The sequence below is a fragment of the Muntiacus reevesi genome, chromosome 22 (genome assembly GCF_963930625.1).
Source record: "Muntiacus reevesi chromosome 22, mMunRee1.1, whole genome shotgun sequence".
NCBI lineage: Eukaryota > Metazoa > Chordata > Mammalia > Artiodactyla > Cervidae > Muntiacus > Muntiacus reevesi.
The window spans coordinates 11,618,655-11,637,267 of record NC_089270.1 but is presented as its reverse complement, the minus strand read 5'-3'; the positions used below and the strand labels follow the sequence as shown (position 1 = coordinate 11,637,267).

Genomic DNA, 18,613 nt, shown 5'->3' with positions numbered 1-18,613 from the left:
AGGTGGTTAGATAGCATCACAAACTCAATGAATATGCATTTGGGCCAACTCTGGGAGATAGTGAAGGACAGGGAACCCTGGCATGCTGCAGTTCATGAAGTCGAAAAGAGTCGGACATGACTTAGTGATGGAACAACAACATTCAGACAATGGAATATTATTTGGAGCCAAAAACAAATGAGCTTTCAAGCCATGAATAGACATGGAGGAAACTTTAATGCATATTATTAAGTAAAAAAAGCCAACCTGAATATTTTGTGTAAGTCCAAATATGTGACATTCTGGAAAGGACAAAATTACTGACATACCTTGAAGATACTTTGACTTTGGTTCCAAAGTCCCACAATCAAGTAAATATCACAATTAAGTGGGTCACACGAATTTTTGGTTTCCCAGAACATGTAAAAGTTACATTTACTTTACACTATAGTCGAAGTGCGTAATAACATGGTCTTTTAAAACAATGTAGATACCTTAATTAAAAAATACCCTCCTGCTAAGTAAATGCTAACTAACCTCTGAGTCTTCAGCAAATTGGGGTCTTTTTGCTGGTGGAGGGCCTTGCCTCCATGTTGACGTCTGCTGACCAATCGCGATGGTGGTTGTTGAAGGCTGGGATGGCTGTGACAACTTCTTAAAACAAGAGAATGATGAGATGCATTGCATTGATTGCCTCATCCTTTTGTGAATGATCTCTCTGTAGCTTGCAAAGCTGTCTGATAGCATTTTACCCACAGCAGAACTTCTTTCAACATTGGCATCAAACCTCTCAAGCCCTGCCATTGCCTTAACAACTAAATTTATATAATACAGTCTTCACAGCATCTTCACCAGGAGTAGATTCCATCTCAAGAAACCACTTACTTTTGCTCAACCATGAGAAGCAACTATTCATCTGTGAAAGTTTTATCGTGAGATAAAAGCAATTCAGTCTTCAGGCTCCAGGCTTCCCAGGTGGTGTTAGTGGTAAAGAACCCGCCTGCCAACGCAGGGGACATGAGACACTAGGGTCCGATCTCTGGGTCGGGAAGATTCCTCCATGGGAGGAGTGGCGTGGAGGAGGGCATGGCAACCCACTGCAGGATTCTTGCCTGGAGAATCCTATGGACAGAGGAGCCTGGCGGGCTACAGTCCACGGGGTCACAAAGAGTAGGACACGACTGAAGTGACTCAGCACTCCACTTCTCATTCTAGTTCTCTTGCTGTTCCCACCACATCTGCAGTGACTTCCTCCACTGAAGTCTTGAACCCTTCCAAATCATCCATGGGGATTGGAACCAACTGCTTCCAAACTCCTGTTAATGTAAATATTTTGACCTATTCCTATGAGTCATAGGGCTTTCCTTGTGGCTTAGCTGGTAAAGAATCCTCCTGCAATGTGGGAGACCTGGGTTCCATCCCTGGGTTGGGAAGATCCCCTGGAGAAGGGAATGGCTACCCACTCCAGTATTCTGGCCTGAAGAATTCCATGGACTGTATAGTCCAAAGGGTCGCAAAGAATCAATGTTCTCAATGGCCTCTAGAATGGTGACTCCTTTCTGGAAAGTTTTCAATTTACCCTGCTCAGATCCATCAGCAGGATCATTATCGATGGCAGCTATAGCCTTATGAAATGTTTTTTTAAAAAACATCTTAAGCTTTCTTTTGTATTGGGGTATAGCCGATTAACAAACAATGTAGTGATAGTCTCAGGTGAACATTGAAGGGACTCATCCATACATATACACCGATCTATTCTCCCCCCAAACTGCCCTCCCATCCAGGCTGCCACATAACAATAAGCAGAGTTCCATGTGCTGTAGAGTAGGTCCTTGTTGGATATCTATTTTAAATATAGCAGTGTGTGCATGTCCATGATGGGCTTTCCAAGTGGCATGGGTGATAAAGGATCCGCCTGCCAATGTAGGAGACACAAGAGACCCAGGGTCAATCTCTGGCTTGGGAAAATCCCCTGGAGTAGGAAATGGCCTCCCACTTTGGTATCCTTGCCTGGAAAATTTCATGAGCAGAGGAGCCTGGCGGGTTATAGTTCATGGAGCCACAAAGAGCTGGACATGGCTGATCGACTGAGCACACACACAAACCTGTCCAAGCAAAACTCTGTAACTATTGCTTCCCCCTATCCTTCCCATGAAATGTATTTCTTAAATAAGACTTGGATATCAAAATTACCCCTCAATCCCCAGGCAGTAGAACGGCGGTTGTATAAGTTCTCTCATTTGTTCAGTCACTAAAGCTGTGTCTGACTCTTTGCAGCCCCACGGACTGCAGCACACCAGGCTTCCTGGTCCTTCTCTGTCTCTGGGAGTTTGCTCAGATTCATGTCCACTGAGTCTGTGATGCTATCTAACCATCTCATCCTCTGCCACCCCCTTGTTTTGCCTTCAATCTTTCCCAGCATTAGGAACTTTTTCAATGAATCAGCTCCTCAAATCAGGTGGCCAAAGTGTTGGAACTTCAGCTTCAGCAACAGTCCTTCCAGCAAATATTTAGGGTTGATTTCCTTTGGGATTGATCTACAGCCATACCAATCTGCATGCACCCAATCTTGTCTACCTGAGGTGTTAGTAGGCAGGAAAACGATATTAATCTCATTGTGTGTTTCTATGAGAGCTCTTGGGTGACCAGGCGCACAGTCAGTCAGCAATCACATTTTCAGGAGACTCTTTTTTCCTGAGCAGTAGGCATCAACAGTGGGCTTAAAATATTCAGTAAACAGATGTGCTGTCATTCAGATTTTGTCATTTCTTCTTATTTAGCAAAGGCAAAGACAAGATAGCAAAGAGGGATCTTCCCGACCCAGGAATTGAACCCCCATCTCCTGCACTGGCAGGCGGATTCTTTTACCACTGAGCCACCAGACAGGCCCGCCAGTCATCATGCCTGTGTCCGAATCTGTAGAAAGTATAACACCAAGAGTGAACCTTCATGTCAATTGTGGGCTCTGGCTGATAAGGATGTGTGAAGGTCGGTTCATCAGATATAACAAAGATACAGCTCTGGATGTTCAGAGTGGGTGAGACTGCATGTGTGGGGGCAGGGAGGATATGGGAATTCCGTGCTTTTCTCTAACCTAAAGCTGCTCTAAAACATAAAGTTGATTAATTATAAAGAGTTTCAAATGAGTAAATGACACGATTACTCCTTCCTCCTGTCCCCATGATCATTGCTTGAACTATGATGTTTCCGCTCATATCATTCTATTCCATGTCCAAGTTTTACAACTTTTACATGTCTCTTTGCCCCATAAGCTGTAAGTGCAAAGATCCTCTACCCTCCGCTGGAGGCTCTGCTGAATTATCAAGATGAAGCAAAAGTGCAAATTCCCAGAGACTTGCCTGGTGATCCAGTGGTTATAGAATCCACCTTGCAATGCAGGGGATGTGGGTTCAATCCCTAGTTTGGGAACTAAGATCCCACATGCCACAGAGCCACGAAGCCCATGAGCCACACTAGAGAATCCATGTGCTGCAGTGAAAGATCCCGCAGCATGCAAGGAAGGTACAGTGTGCTGAAACTAAGACACAACAGAGCCAAATAAACAAATTGTGTGCTTAGTCATGTCAGACTCTTTGGAGCCCCATGGACTGTAGCCTTCCAGGTGCCTCTATCCATGGAATTTTCCAGGCAAGAATACTGGAGTGGGTAGCCATTTCTTTCTCCAGGGGATCTTCCGGACCCAGGGGTAGAACCTGAGTCTCCTGCATCTCCTGTGTTGGCAGGTGGATTCTTTACCACTCCATCACCTGGGAAGCCCAGGTAAATAAAAGAGTGCAAATTCCCAATGCTCTTAAAGGCAATTATGGACAAATCAGGCTCCATCTAAGCATGACATCACAATGACAAAATCAAAGCCATTGATTGCTGCCAGCATTCAGACAAGCCATCTAGTCCTCCTGATACTAAACCATTTTTAGTATCAGAATCAATTTTTCAAGTGAACTGACAGAGTCCCAAACATAAAAGGGTTAACAGAGTGAAAAAATGGTGCTTTTCTGCACAGATGGAGGCTGGATCCCTGAGGCATGTCTGCAAAGTCAGGGCTCCTGGGATCCCTTTGAAATTCACTGATTCGGCCTCCCCCTGTGTTTTGCACACAGCATGCTAGGCCCCCAAACAAGGAGAAGCCTTACAAACACCCAGTGAAGTCCATAGCCTGCACTCCATCTGCCTCTTTAGCTCATGCCCTTATACTCTCCAAAATACATCCTGGGCTCCAACCACATCAGACCTGCATTTCTGCAAATGTTTCATATCTCAGGCTTTTGTGCCTTTGCTCCACAGTCAAGATGCAGCTCTGATATCACCTCCTCCAGGAAGTCTTCCTGTCCCACCACCCTTGACCCATCCATTTTACCCCAGGGATGAAGTTTGGTCAAGTAGAAGCCAGCACTTCCAGGAATAGGTAGAACCAAAACCTAACAGTCTAGGTGGGTGCAAACCAAACTTTCAAGTGCCAACCAGCAGAGTGATGTTAGGAGGGCCTGGGGAACTGCACCCAGTGACCTGATTTCAGAAGAAAACAAGAGCCAGCTATGCATCTTAAACCAACAGATACCCAAGTGACCTCTAGCTGTGATTAAAAGCCATAAACACAGACAAGAAAAACAACAACAACAACAACAAAAAACAGATCAGGGAAATGTTTCTATGCCTAAGATCCCTCCGTGAGCCTCAGATTCCGTGTTCCTTGCCCCGGAATAAGACCCTTAGGATCTGGACCCTGGGACCTCCTGTGACCCCTTCTTCTTTTCCTACACTCTTGCAGGACCCTCCAGGAGCAAGGAACTGACCCCACGCTATGCCATCATCCTCTTTCTGTATCTCCCACCTCCCCCTCGAGCGCGGGGTCTGCCCTCACTCTCTCTGTCCCTCCCCTCACCCCAGGGTCCAGCCGGAGTCTGGCACAGAACCGGCCCGCAAAGGTTTGCAGAATGGGGTACCATCCAAGCCTTGGTGGGAACACCCAGCTTTCCGCGTGGCTGCAGCGCCCTCTGCCGGGCGCCTCTCGCGGCCGCGGGGGCACTCACCGGAGTCGGGGCGTTCACCACCGAGAGGTTGTACCCGTAGAGGAAGGAGGAGCCGAAGGCGCCCACGAGAGATGCCACGATCAACGAGCAGGACCAGTCCTGGGAAAGGAGGGCAAAGCACGTCAGAGCCGGCGCTCGGGGGCCACAGCCAGGGGCCCGCAGGACGCAGGTGGGCTGTCCTCTTCCCTGGGGAGGATGCCCAGGGTAAGGATGCCAGCCGTCCAGGAGGGGCTCCCGTCCGGGTCCGGTCCAGGTGGGCGTGGCCAGTCCACGGAGCTCAGTCCGCTGTCAGCCCCCGGCCACACGACCGCCCCCTCTGGGCTGCTAGCGATCTGTGCATCGCAGACTCAGCGTCCTTCGCAGGTGCCTTTAGCAGCTACAACCCTGTGATTTTAGGAGAATCTGGCCAGTCTCCGACTCATCTCCGAGGTAAAAAGCAAAGCCAGGCTAAGCTGCCAGCAGCAGCCAGCTGGGTTCTCGCTAAAAGCTACGGGGCCAGACATCTGTTCTCAGCCCTTTCTGGGAATTCTCCCACAGACTCATAGGATCAGTACATTTTATCTTGATTTTACAGGTGAGGAAACAGAGGCACGGAGTGAAGGAAAATTACTTGGCTCAAAATAGCCTGGAGTTAAAACAACTCCCCTCTGGGTCCTCCCCACCATTCTATGCAAAACAAAGAACTCACTCACCCGGGAAAAAAAAAAAAAAAGAAAGAAAATTAAGTTAAGGTTGATTTGGTCCCAGCCTCTGGCTGATCTCCAGAATTCCTTGCTCCAGCCGTTTAAAAGATAACTAATCCGAACAACCCTGGAGCAGAACTGGCCCTCTCAAGACAGTAGATTTTCACACATATATCTATATACTTACTCTTTTCTTGGGTTAGTACAGCCGCTCACTAATCTGACTGCTGCCCCTTCTTGCCCCATTAAAGGTGATCTGTTCCTGTAAAGTGCCGGTCTCATTCTTTTTTCCAAACCTCGCCCTCTCTAACTCCCTTACCCTACACGGAGCAGACCCTGGTGGTGTCTGGGATGGAGACCAGAGCCCACCCAGGTGGTCCGGCTCCAGCCCCCCTGCAGCACCCACTGCACCACACTGCCTCCCCCACTGACTCCTCCCCTGGGTGCAGCGTCTGGGGGGCTGACGGCCCCAGGAGGCACACACCCCAGTGCATGCTCTGTTCCAGGCTGAGCTGTCCACCTACAGGCTGGTGTGAGCACCTGGGGACAAGGACCCGCAGACAGAGAGACAGGACTTGGCCTGGAGGACCAAGCACTTGTCTCCGTGTAATCCTGCCCGCTGGACCCATCCGTGGATGGCCACAGCCATCACGGGACCGGGAGTACAAGCAGCTGGGCCCCTTGGCAAAGGCTGGCCAGAGGCAGGGGCTGGAGGTGGGAGGGGCTGCCATCCTAACCTGGCGAGGAAAGCGTGAACCACTTGTCAGAACCTGGGGGGGCGGGGGGGGGGGACCTGATGCTCTCAGAAGGCACTTTGTCTCCATCATTTTTCGTGTGTGTGTGTGTGTGTGTGTGTGTGTGTGTGTTCTAGGTGCCAGACCCTGATGAAGCTCCAGGGATGCAGCAGTAGACATGATATTAATTGTTGAGGCAAGGGAATAAATCAAACCCTGACCAGAAAAGGAAGCTAGCCTCTGACAGCCAGTTCCCTGCTTGGCCCACCTTGACAGCCTCCTCCAGCACGATCTCCAGTGCTGGACTGCTCCACCGTGGCTCTGGGACCTGTCCAAGGTCTTGACCTTTCTGGGCCTCAGCTTGCCCAGCTGTAAAATGAGCGAATTGTAGCCCACAGCTGTAAATTGTAGCCACAGCTGCATAGACTGATGCGGATGAGCAGCTGGCTGAGGACGTTGAGAGGGTGTGTGCACACAGCCACTGTTCTGAAAGGCTGTTTCCTCTGTTTTCTCTCTGCTCCTTCTGACCAAGCCGTGCAGAATGCCTGTTGCCTAAGCTACGTGCCAAGGTCTCTCACCCTGGCTGATGCCCCTGTGCCCCTTGAAATCCTCCCTTCTGGAGATCTTCATATCTAAGACCGCTTGAAAGTCACCCTGAAAGTCCCACCTCCTCATTTTTACTTTTCTATCAATTTTGTCTGACCCCCATCTCTGCCGAGGCTTCCCTAGTAGCTCAGTCGGTGAAGAGTCTGCCTGCAATGCAGGAGACCTGGGTTCGATTCCTGGGTTGGGAAGATCCCTTGGAGAAGGAAACGGCAACTCACTCCAGTATTCTTGCCTGGAGAATCCCATGGACAGAGGAGCCTGGAGGGCTACAGTCCATGGGGTCGCAAGAGTTGGACACACTTAGCGACTAAACCACCACAACACCATCTCTGCCAGTTTCAATTGTGTAAACTTAGACCAGTGATATAGCTCCTCTGTGACTTGAAGTCCTCGTCTGTGAAATGGGGATGTTAACAGACCTGTTATGGAGTCTAAGCAGGCCGAGAAGACAGCAGACAAATGTCTCAAAACAACCATCTTATCAGGGTCTGGATGCGTAGCTCTTTTATAGAACATAGATGGGGCAGGGGAGTTGTGAGGAAACAAAGTAAAAAGGTCATTAATCTTGCAAGTATCTCCTAGAATGGTAAATCTTGGGCAGGGACTGTATTAACTTTTTCTTTTCTGCAGTGTTCTGAACAAAGGCACTTGAACAGTCGGCCAGAGGGACAGGGTTCTCTGAAGCAGGCCCTTATATATGATCATAATAACAAAAGTCACGAAAAGCAAGTCAAAGAAACAGTTCCAAAACAAAGTCAGAATTGGTCCTTCCCTGCAACAGACCCACCTCATGGGATATTCTGCAGAAGAAAGAAGGTAGAGTAGGTGTCGGGGGGTAGGTACCCTGAGTACCAACAGCAGAGGTTGGATAGCTGGTGTGGGTCTTACTTTTTGAGGGTGGGGGTCTTGCTTCCAGGCCCCAAACCTGCTGAGAAAGTGCTCTGTAAATACTGGTGATCAGACGGAGGCTAGAAGGAGGATTTATGGACCATAGAGACGGACGCTGGCAAGTGTGGGGCCAGAGTACTTTCTGCAGTGAGAGGAGCGGGGACTGAATGGGATGCATTGATGGAACAGAATCACTTTTGGACACTATGCCCATCCTCCATCGCCTTTCGTCTTTAAACTCATCCTCTGGGGCTCAGCTCAGACGTTGCTTCTTCTGATCCCTGGGCTGTGTAGGTCCCCGGGCTTCCCTCACTCCTAGCCTTGGTCATTACGCCCTTGTCTGCACCCATCGGTGGGGATGGGGATGATGGGAGGGCACTGCGCCTGTGATGACAGCGGGTCTCTGTGTGGCCTCATTGCCCGAGCACCGCCACGCTGCCAGAAGAAGCTGGCAGGAGCCCAGGGAGCTGCGATGTCAGAGCTGGAGCCCCGCAGCCAACGTCACAGGGTCCAGGAGCCAGGAGTCAAGACCAGGGCCTTTTTAGGAAGGCGGAGAGAGCCCTCCGTGGCCCGGACAGAGGCCAGGTGCTGTGTTTACCTTTCTCCTCCTGCCCAGCATCACAGTCCTCGGATGGGCACGCCCGTGAGGCCCTGGGTGGCTGTGGGTAAGGGGAGCTGAGCCGTGTCCTGTTTGGCGAAGACCCGCCCGCCGGCCCTCCCCGCAGCTGGCTCGCCCGAAGCACCTCCAGTCGGGGCTCTGCCAGGCCATCTCCCTGAATCAGGAGGCAGAGTCCACGGAGGGAGGGCACGGGGGGCGCCGAACAGGAAATGTGGCAATTGTATCTTGTCTGAACAGGAAATGGGCAATAAAAAATTTTCCCCATTCACACGTCTTCTCCGCAGCAGCTGGAGAGCCCTGAAAAGGAAACTTGTCTTCCCAGAAATCACCACCCTGAGTACCTGATTCTTCTGTCTACTTAAAAAAAAAAAGAAAGAAAGAAATTGCATAGCGTGAGAGTTGTGAATTTTTATTTGGGGCAAAATGAGGACTTCAGCCCTGGAGACAGCACCTCAGATAGCTCTGAGAAACTGCTCCAAGGAGATGGTGGGGGAAGGTGAATATATATATGATTTGGGTGAAGTGGTTGGTTTAGTCACTAAGTCGTGTCCGACTCTTGCAACCCCATGGACTGTAGCCCACCAGGCTCCTCTGTCCATGGGATTTTCCAGGCAAGAATACTGGAGTGGATTGCTATTTCCTTCTCCAGGAAATCTTCCCAACCCAGGAATCTAGCCCAGGTCTCCTGCGTTGCAGGCAGATTCTTCACTGACTGAGCTATGAGGGAAGCCCAATGGTTTTAGAAAAGGCAGAGGAACCAGAGATCAAATTTCCAACATCCACTGGATCACTGAAAAAGCAAGAGAGTTCCAGCAAAACATCTATTTCTGCTTTATTGACTATGCCAAAGCCTTTGTGTGGATCACAATAAACTGGAAAATTCTGGAAGAGATGGGAATACCAGACCACCTGGGTGAAGGGGAGTTCATGCAATCAAGCACTTAGCTTGGCAAAAGTTTTCTGCTAGTCACGGAAGAGCAGATGTCACCATGAAGGGATGAAGTGCTTTTCTAGATATGAAGAGATGTAAGAATTGAGCTCATACCATCAGCTCCTGAAAATACCTAACTATCTGAAGACCTGTCCTGCCAGTTTTCCCAGAGCAGAGTGCCCCAAATCCCTACCTCCATCCTGAACTCCCTTCAGGGGATGTTGAAGGTCAGCAGCTGCAGGAGCTGAAGGTTTAATCTTTGCAGAGGTAGATGAGAGGGAAAGTGAAAGGCACTTAGGTGTGAAAAGTCGCTCTTTTCGACCCCATGGACTGTCCAGGCCAGAATACTGGAGTGGGTATCCTTTCCCTTCTCCAGGGGATCTTCCAAACCCAGGGATTGAACCCAGGTCTCCCACATTGCATGCGGGCAGAGGTAGATGGCACGTGCCAATTTGAAGTTGACACTCTCTGGCGTCTTTTTCTTTCCCCTCTTAAGGCCAGCATGCTGGGAGGGGAGCAACTAGCATGAACCCAGAGCAAAATTTCCCTGAGGCCTGGGACAGACAGATCACTGGCTCCAGGAGAAGCCTGGCAGGGTTCCAACCGTGGCCCCATCCTATTTAGCTGTGTGTCCTTAGGCAAGTTGATTTGCTTCTCTGAGCTACCACATTTACAAGTGCAAAATGGGAGCTTGATGCCGCCCTGATGATCCTGCAGAGTCATTCCGAGACTCAAATAGAAAACACACAGCCCTGAGCAACATATTGGAGGTGAAGACAGGCTGCCCTGCAGCTCTAGAACAAGTGGGGAAGTTGCGGGTTTGGAAGAAAAAGAATTTGCCACTGGTTGTTACTCTGCCCTGCTCGTTCAGTCGGGCTGGCTCAGGGAAAGCATTAAGGAGGCAAGACCCCTCATGCACACCAGGATGTCATGCGAATTAACTCCCGGTGCGGCTGACTTGCTCGGATGTCAGAGAAGGGCCTTAAATCGTGTCTAGGACATGCCTTGGCATTTTGCGCCCAGAGCAGGGACCAGGTGCAGAGACCAGCAGAATGATGGCAGGCTCGGGGAACAGAGGACCCCTAGAAGGCCAGGGCGGCTGCAAATGCACAAAAGAGAGACCCGAAGCCGGCAACCTGGGTTTAATGGAAAGCACATGGTGAAATAAAAGCTATGGATCACAGCAGAATTTCTGGGAGCGTGGATTGTCAAGAGCACAAAAAAACATCCAGCTCCGGGGATGCAGATCAGTGGGAAGGGAGCTGCTCAGTGGGGAACCGAAACTTCCAAAAGGAAAAAGCCAACCCTGAATAATTAGGCTGGTTATTTACTGAGTGCATGAATGATTCAGTGCAATATTCATTCTGCATATCAATCATGCAGGGAGGCTGCTGGGAGAATTAGCTGTCTCTGAAATCAGTTTTCAGCCAGTTGGCCAGCTCCCCTCACAGAGCTGGGTCCAGAGCAGGGTTCTAACATGGAAGCTCTTGATTGTGACATCACATGCGAGAGCTGAGTATTCCCCTGGGAAACACCGAGGAGGCACTGAGCCAACCTGGGGCTGATCCTGGAAGACTTCCTGGAAGAGGTGATTCCAGAGCTGGCTCTTACAGGATGAGCAAGCCAGGGGAATAATGCAGGCAGAGACGGGCGTGGGGTGAGAGGGTAGAGCCAGTCCTGCAGATGCGGATGCCCTGGGGTGTGGGGAGAAGCAAAATAATTGAGTGAGTTGGGGCCTGAAGTGTGGGAGGGGCAGCATGGCTATTTCGCTGTGCAGAAAGGAGCCCGCGCTGTGGTCCCGTGGGGTGTCTTATTCATCATCTCATTTCCTCCACCCGCTCCTTGACTCAGGCCTTTCCACATATCCACCCTGGTCTCCTCATCTTTAACAGGGCGGGTCTTCCTGATCTTTCTGAAACTCACATTGGGTCAGTGACCTGCATTTTTCATTTAAAACTGTTCCAGGTTCCCCATGGTGGTTGAAAACACTAAAGGCCCAACCACCCAGGAGGGGTGCAGACTGGAGGCGGGGTGGGGGGGGGGGGTAGGGGGGTGTTAGGTCATGGAGGGGAGGGGAGTGGAGGGTGGGGACAGCCTTCCAGCAGCTGCCCTGACCCTGCGCTGCACAAGGGGCTCTTCCGACAACCCTCAGTGAAACAAAAACTTTCAGGAAGTCACTTCCCCTTTTTTTTTGCGCAGCCTGGAGGCAGCGCTTAGCCTGAAGAGTTCTTCCTATTGGTGGAACTGACTGTCTGTCAATTGCCCCCCTCCCCCGCCCACCCACAAACCAGCCCAGAGTTTAGCAGTGACGTCATATACCTGAGATAGGAGCCCAACTGTCCTGGCTCAGGTTCCAGGCTTGGCTCGCCTATTTAGGAAGCCTGGCCTTGGGGTTAACCCTGCTTTCTTCCTTCAGACAGATGGGGGACCTTGGATTCCCAGGGGCCACCCCAGAGCATCCCAAGGTGAGAAAACAGACAGCTCCGTTCTTTTGAAAGCCTTGATGAGCGTGATGAGAGCTGCTCTCTCTGCTTGCCACAGCTCAGCAGGTTAACCCCAGACAGTGGCACCCGAAGGACCGCCGGGCTTTGGGTCTCAGCCCCGCTTCTGACAACCTGTGAGCTCTTGGGCAAGTTCCTCAGCCTCTCTGGCACGGTGTCCTCATCTGTAAAATGGGCCTGATGATGGTGCCACCGCCTCTTAGACTTGCTAAGATCTGAGGAGTTTGTGCATGGAGAACACTAAAAACCCTGGAACCTAAAACAGCACCCCGGTCTACAGCCAAGCACACGATGAATACTCGTCATTGTTCTTCACATCCCCTGTCCCCCTAACGAGCTGTTTCTTGGTCCAGTGCTCTTGTTTTCATCCTTTTTTCTACAAAGGACACCAGTGAGTACTCCCTGTAGAAAGATCCCCCTGGGTCCCCCCACCCCCAACCTCGGGTCGGTGTCCACAGCAGCAAAGAAAAGGGCTGGGGCCTGCGGGGTGCAGCTGGACCATTGCTAAGGCTGGTTTCCCCGCTTGAGAGGCGCCACGCCTCTGTGATGAGCACCCTCCGGTGAGGCTCTGTGAACCAGATGATAGCTATAACTGGGGCTCCCGTTAACCATTTCCCAAGACACATCTGCACTGCTCTGCCCTCCGCCAACTGTTCCCACCAGCAATACCACCCACCCTCCCAGCAGGCTCCGGAGGACCCGCTAGGCTGATGTCATGGGGAAGAACAGAAGTTCAGGCAGAGCCTGGATTCGCCCATCTCCAAATCTGATCCAGCCCCCCAGCCACGCGGTCTGTGCCCATGCTCTCGGGTAGGTCCTAAGGCAATTCACTCTATTGAGGACGTGGCCGGGGCTTCCCTAGTGGCTCAGACGGTAAAGCATCCTCCTGCAATTCAGGAGAACTGGGTTCAATCCCTGGGTCGGGAAGATCCTCTGGAGAAGGAAATGTTGACCCTCTCCAGTATTCTTGCCTGGAGAGTTCCAAGGACAGAGGAGCCTTGGCGGGCTACAGTCCATGGGGGTCTCAAAGAGTCGGACATGACTTAAGTGACTTAGCATGCACACACGCAGTACAGTTGTAACCCGAATCCCTAGCACAAAAGAAGTGGAAAACTATACTGCTTTTCTGGAGTTTGAAAATATGTCTCTAGAGCTGGTGTTGGACAGGGAAACCCGGTGAGCTGCAGTCCATGGGGTCGCAAAGAGTCGGACACGACTGAGCGACTGAACTGAACTGAGACATCATGGTGTATGTATGTCAATTCCAAACTCCCAGTTCATCCCACCACCTCTCTTCTCCCCTTGGTATCCGTACATTTGTCCTCTACATCTGTGTCTCTACTGGAAAAGAATATTTTTTAAAATGTGTCTATATGCATAACTGAATCACCTTGCCGTAGAGCAAAAATTAGCCCAACATCATGAATCAACGATACTTCAATTTTTACACAGCAATTTTTTAAAAGAAGAATGTGGTCATAACCCAGCAATCTTGGGCGTGTCGGGCCTGTCCTGACACTCATACACTCCTCCACACACACACCATTTACCAGCGCCCCTAATTTTGCTCATCCTTCAGTGCTAAGCCCTCGCCACCTCCCCCTAGGAGGGACCACCTCCGAGTCACCTGAACGCTCCTACCAGGGAGACATAAGGGAACCAGGACTGACCAGTTTCTTTTTCTCCAAGCCGCTTCCTTTGTTATCTGCTGAGTCCTTTTCCCTGAGCTTCATGGTTCCTTGTCAGCCTTTGGACTGGGCTTTTTTATTCCTGAAAAGGAGAAAAAGGGAGAAGTGGTTAGACAGACACTGGCTGTCACAGATGAGGAACCCAGGGGAGGAGGCCCTAGTGAGGACGCCAGGGTGACGGGCCCAGCTTCCCCAGAGCCCCGGGCGTCTCCGTTCCTCTCTGGCCTGTTTCTCCGTTTACAAGAGAGTCGGGTTGGACAACTGCTGTGTTTTCCCACCCCTGCCACATTGCTGATCAAGTATTGGCCCCTCCCCAGGACATCCTCATTCCTGAGATCCCTCTTATGATGGGGCGTGTTTTGGAAACCCTAGACTTCCTGTCCTCAAGATGTGAAAATAAAAGTAGCATGAATTCAAACAAAGTGCATGTCGCCTGTCAAATTGAAACCATTACCAAACAGTTAGCACAATTGTAGGAGATTCCCAGGTGGTAAAGAACCCACCTACCAGTGTAAGAGGCATCAGAGAGGCAGTTCGAGCCCTGGGTCAGGAAGATCCCCTGGAGGAGGGCATGGCAACCCACTCCAGTATTCTTGCTTGGAGAATCCCATGGACAGAGGAGCCTGGCAGGCTACAGTCCATGGGATCACAAAGAGTGGGACACGACTGAAGTGACTTAGTACACACACATGCAGCACAATTGTAACCCGAATCACTAGCATAACAGAAGTGGAAAGCTATACAGTTTTTCTGGAGTTTGAAAATGTCTCTAAAGCTGTAAAAATATTTCAGTCCTTTGGCCCAATGACTCCGTTTATAGTTAGCCTAAAGCAGTAATTAAAGTGTACAAAGATTTAAACCTGAGATGATCATTGCAACATTTTTCACGGTAGAAAAATGGTCTTCACAACAGGACAGAATATCTAAGAGGAAGGTTTAAATTTTGGTACATTCATGTGGTGGGAGCTTATGTTAAAGAAGAACACCTAATATCATTGGAAAATATTGATAATACATTCTTACTTGACAAGATGAGGAAGATGTATAAAGGAATATACACTCAGTTCAGTTTAGTTCAGTCGCTCAGTCGTGTCCGACTCTTTGTGACCCCATGAATCACAGCACGCCAGGCCTCCTGTCCATCACCAACTCCCGGAGTTTACTCAAACTCACGTCCATCGAGTCGGTGATGCCATCCATCCATCTCATCCTCTGTTGTCCCCTTCTCCCCCTGCCCCCAATCCCACACTAGTCAACATTAAAAATAGGTATACTTGTTTTTTAATCACTAAGCCATGTCTGATTCTTTACAACACCATGGACTATAGCCCATCAGTCTCTTCTGTCCATGGGATTTTCCAGGCAAGAATTTTGGGATGGGTTGCCATTTGCTTCTACAAGGGATCTTCCCAATCCAGGGATCAAACCCCCATCTCGGGCATTGGCAGATGGATCCTTTAAGTTCAGTTCAGTTCAGTTGCTCAGTCACGTCTGACTCTTTTCGACCTCATGGAGTGTAACACACTAGGCTTCCCTGTCCATCACCAACTCCTGGATCTTACTCAAACTCATGTCCATCCAGTCAGTGATGCCATCCAACCATCTCATCCTCTGTTGTCCCCTTCTCCTCCTGCCTTCAATGTTTCCCAGCATCAGGGTCTTTTCTGTAGAGTCAGTTCTTCACATCTGCTGGCCAAAGTATTGGAGTTTCAGCTTCAGCATCAGTCCTTCCAATGAATATTCAAGATTGATTTCCTTTAGGATGGACTGGTTGGATCTCCTTGCAGACCAAGGGATCCTCAAGAGTCTTCACCAATACCACAGTTCAAAAGCATCAAGTCTTCAGTGCTCAGCTTTCTTTATAATCCAACTCTCACATTCATACATGACTACTGGAAAAACCATAGCCTTGACTAGATGGACCTTTGTTGGCAAAGCAACGTCTCTGCTTTTTAATATGCTGTCTAGGTTGGTCATAACTTTTCATCCAAGGAGCAAGCGTCTTTTAATTTCATGGCTGCAGTCACCATCTGCAGTGATTTTGTAACCCAAAGGAATAAAGTTTCTTACTGTTTCCACATCTATTTGCCATGAAGTGATGGGTCTGGATTCCATGATCTTAGTTTTCTGAATGTTGAGTCATAAGCCAACTTTTTCACTCTCCTCTTTCACTATCATCAAGAGGCTCTTTAGTTCTTCACTTTCTGCCATAAGGATGGTGTCATTTGCATATCTGAGGTTACTGATATTTCTCCCAGCAGCCTTGATTCTAGCTTGTGCTTCATCCAGCTGGCATTTTGCATGACGTACTCTGCATATAAGTTAAATAAGCAGGGTGACTACATGCAGCCTTGAGGTTCTCCTTTCCCAATTTGGAACCAATCCGTTGTTCCATGTCCAGTTCTAACTGTTGCTTCCTGACCTGCATATGGATTTATCAGGAGGCAGGTCAGGTGGTCTGGTATTCCCATCTCTTAAGAATTTTCCAGTTTGTTGTGATCCACACAGTCAAAGGCTTTGGCATAGTCAATAAAGCAGAAGTAGATTTTTTTTTTCTGGAACTCTCTTGCTTTTTCGATGATCCAACGAATATTGGCAATGTGGATCCTTTACTGTACTTAAACTACACCCATGTGTTTTTAAATTTAAAATTAAATGTAAAACAAAAATGTTTATGCATTAAATTATTTATTAAACTTAATGAATAATAATTATTCATTAAACTCCTGGCATCGAGGGCTTCCCTGGTGGCTCAGATAATAGAGAATGTACCTGTAATGCAGGAGACCCAGATTCGATCCCTGGATTGGGAAGATTCCCTGGAGAAGGGAAATGGCTACCCACTCCAGTATTCTTGCTTGAATAATTCCATGGACAGAGGAGCCTGGTAGGTTACAAAGAGTAGGACATGACTGAGCGACTCACACTTTAATGCCAAGTATCTAGATTACGGGAATGAAATTTTGAGCAAAACAGACCCCACCCTGCCCTGATGGAGCTTACATTCTGGCAGAAGAGACAGTTTAGGAGGAGCGTATGGACTTCTCAAGGGGTGTATGGAAGGTGAGAGGTCTGGCCCAGCAGGGACAGATCACAGCAGGAGACAGTCTGCAGAGATGAGCGGACGGCTCAGGACATATCTCTGTGCAGAGAAAGCAGACGTCCTTCAAGCAGCATCACATAACAGCAGTTACCACTCAACTGTGCTTTCTCAGCCAATGTTTATCTGATTTGCTTTCCTATGTTTTCCAATTATCTACACTTAAAAACAGAAACCAATCACTTCTACAATTGGAAAAGCAAGCTTTTAGAATGTCTTCAAATGAAAGAGAAAGCTATTTCTTTGGAAGAATGAAGCCCTTAGGGTGTCAAGGAGCCAAGTAGACTAAAAACTACAGTTCTGGAAGAATAAGCAGTTCTTACGCATTAACAGGCTCTGAGTTTGAAGTCACATGAGCCGCCTGACACTGTCGACTGGAGGCCTTCCACCGCGGGACCCACCTGCATCTGACCAGCACATGCCCAGGGACACGCCGCCCACTGAACCTCCACGTTCAGCCCCTCTTGCTGTCTCTTAGGCTGGCCCCTGGGCTGGGCTGACGCCCCTCTTGTCTTTGTCTCATCTTCCAGGCTCACCTTCTCTGCTGTCCGTCTGTTCCTTCTGGAAAGTCTGAGTCACTTCGTCCTGTGCCTCCTCGAGCTTTCTTCTATTAGCCTTGCAGGAGCCAGACTGGACTGAACCGCTGACGGTTCTTTCATCTGCATCCTCGACCGTGACTTTGACCCCCTCCTAAGGGTTCATTTTATGTGTCAGCTTGGCAAAGCCATGATGTCTAGTTGTGTGGTTAGACATTCAGAGAACAGGCAAGCTGTTGCTGGTAGTTTTTAGGTATGACTCACGTTTAACAGGGCTTCCCTGGGGGCTCAGCAGAAAAGAATCTGTCTGCAAAGCAGGAGACTCAGGAGATGAATATTCGATCCCTGGGTCGGGAAGATCCCCTGGAGGAGAGCATGGCAACCCACTCCTGCATTCTTGCCTGGAGAATCCCATGGACCGAGAAGGCTGGTGGGCTACAGTCCATGGGATCACAGAGAGTTAGACACGACTGAAGCAGCTGAGCATGCACGCACATTTGCAATCAATTGACTTTAAGTAAAGTAGGTGGGCCTCCATAACATAGGTGAGCCTCATCCAATGAGCTGAAGGCCTTAAGAACAAAGACTTAGGTGCCCCGTAAGAGAAGAAATTCTGCATTAAGATGACAATATAGAAATTCTGGCTGAGTTTCCAGCCTTAAGGCTAAGGTTGCAACATCAATTCCTGCCAGAATTTCTAGCCTGTGGTCTTGTCATATGGGTCTGGGGCTTGCCAGCCCCATGATCATGTGAATTAATTCCTTAAAAGCTCTCTGTCTTTTTCTATCAATATCTATGTATCTATCTAGATATACATCCTATTGGCTCTGTTTCTCCGGAGAACTCTGCCTGACACACTCCTTACACTCTGGGGCCACAGCTGACCCGTCTCTGTGCCCACGGAGTCTGACAGTGCCTGGTTTTAGCCAGGGGAACCCTCTGGGGTGGTGTGGGTGCGGTGGAAGAGAGGAGTCAGAATGGGGTCAGCCTAGAAGGGTGGGTTGGGGTGGGAAGTTTGAGGAAGGTTCAAGAGGAGGGGGACATATGTATACCTATGGCTGATACGTGTTGATGTATGTCAGAAGTCAACATGACCTTGTGAAGCAATTATCCTCCAATAAAAAATAAATGTTTTTTTAAAAAGAATGGTATCGGGTGAGATGGGAGGGGACCAAGGAAGCCAGAGGGACAATGTTTACGGCCACCACCTGTCAAGTTCCAGGGGCTGTACATCCCTTCTAGTTTATGTGAATGGCTGTCTTCACAGGGCTCCAAGGAGCTCCATTCACACAGGTGA

General features: G+C 49.3%; 1 protein-coding gene across 1 annotated transcript in view; it reads right to left on the bottom strand.

Moving 5' to 3' along the window:
* The window catches only part of SLC2A9 (solute carrier family 2 member 9), a 208,827-nt gene extending 195,043 nt beyond the window's left edge, over positions 1-13,784 (bottom strand). The window contains exons 1-2 of the mRNA XM_065914116.1: positions 13,663-13,784; positions 5,031-5,129 (exon numbers count right to left, since the gene is read on the bottom strand). Of these exons, the coding sequence (XP_065770188.1) occupies positions 5,031-5,129; positions 13,663-13,725 (162 nt within the window). The 5' untranslated portion in view covers positions 13,726-13,784. The remainder of the gene's footprint in view (positions 1-5,030; positions 5,130-13,662) is intronic.
* Positions 13,785-18,613: the final 4,829 nt, after the last annotated feature.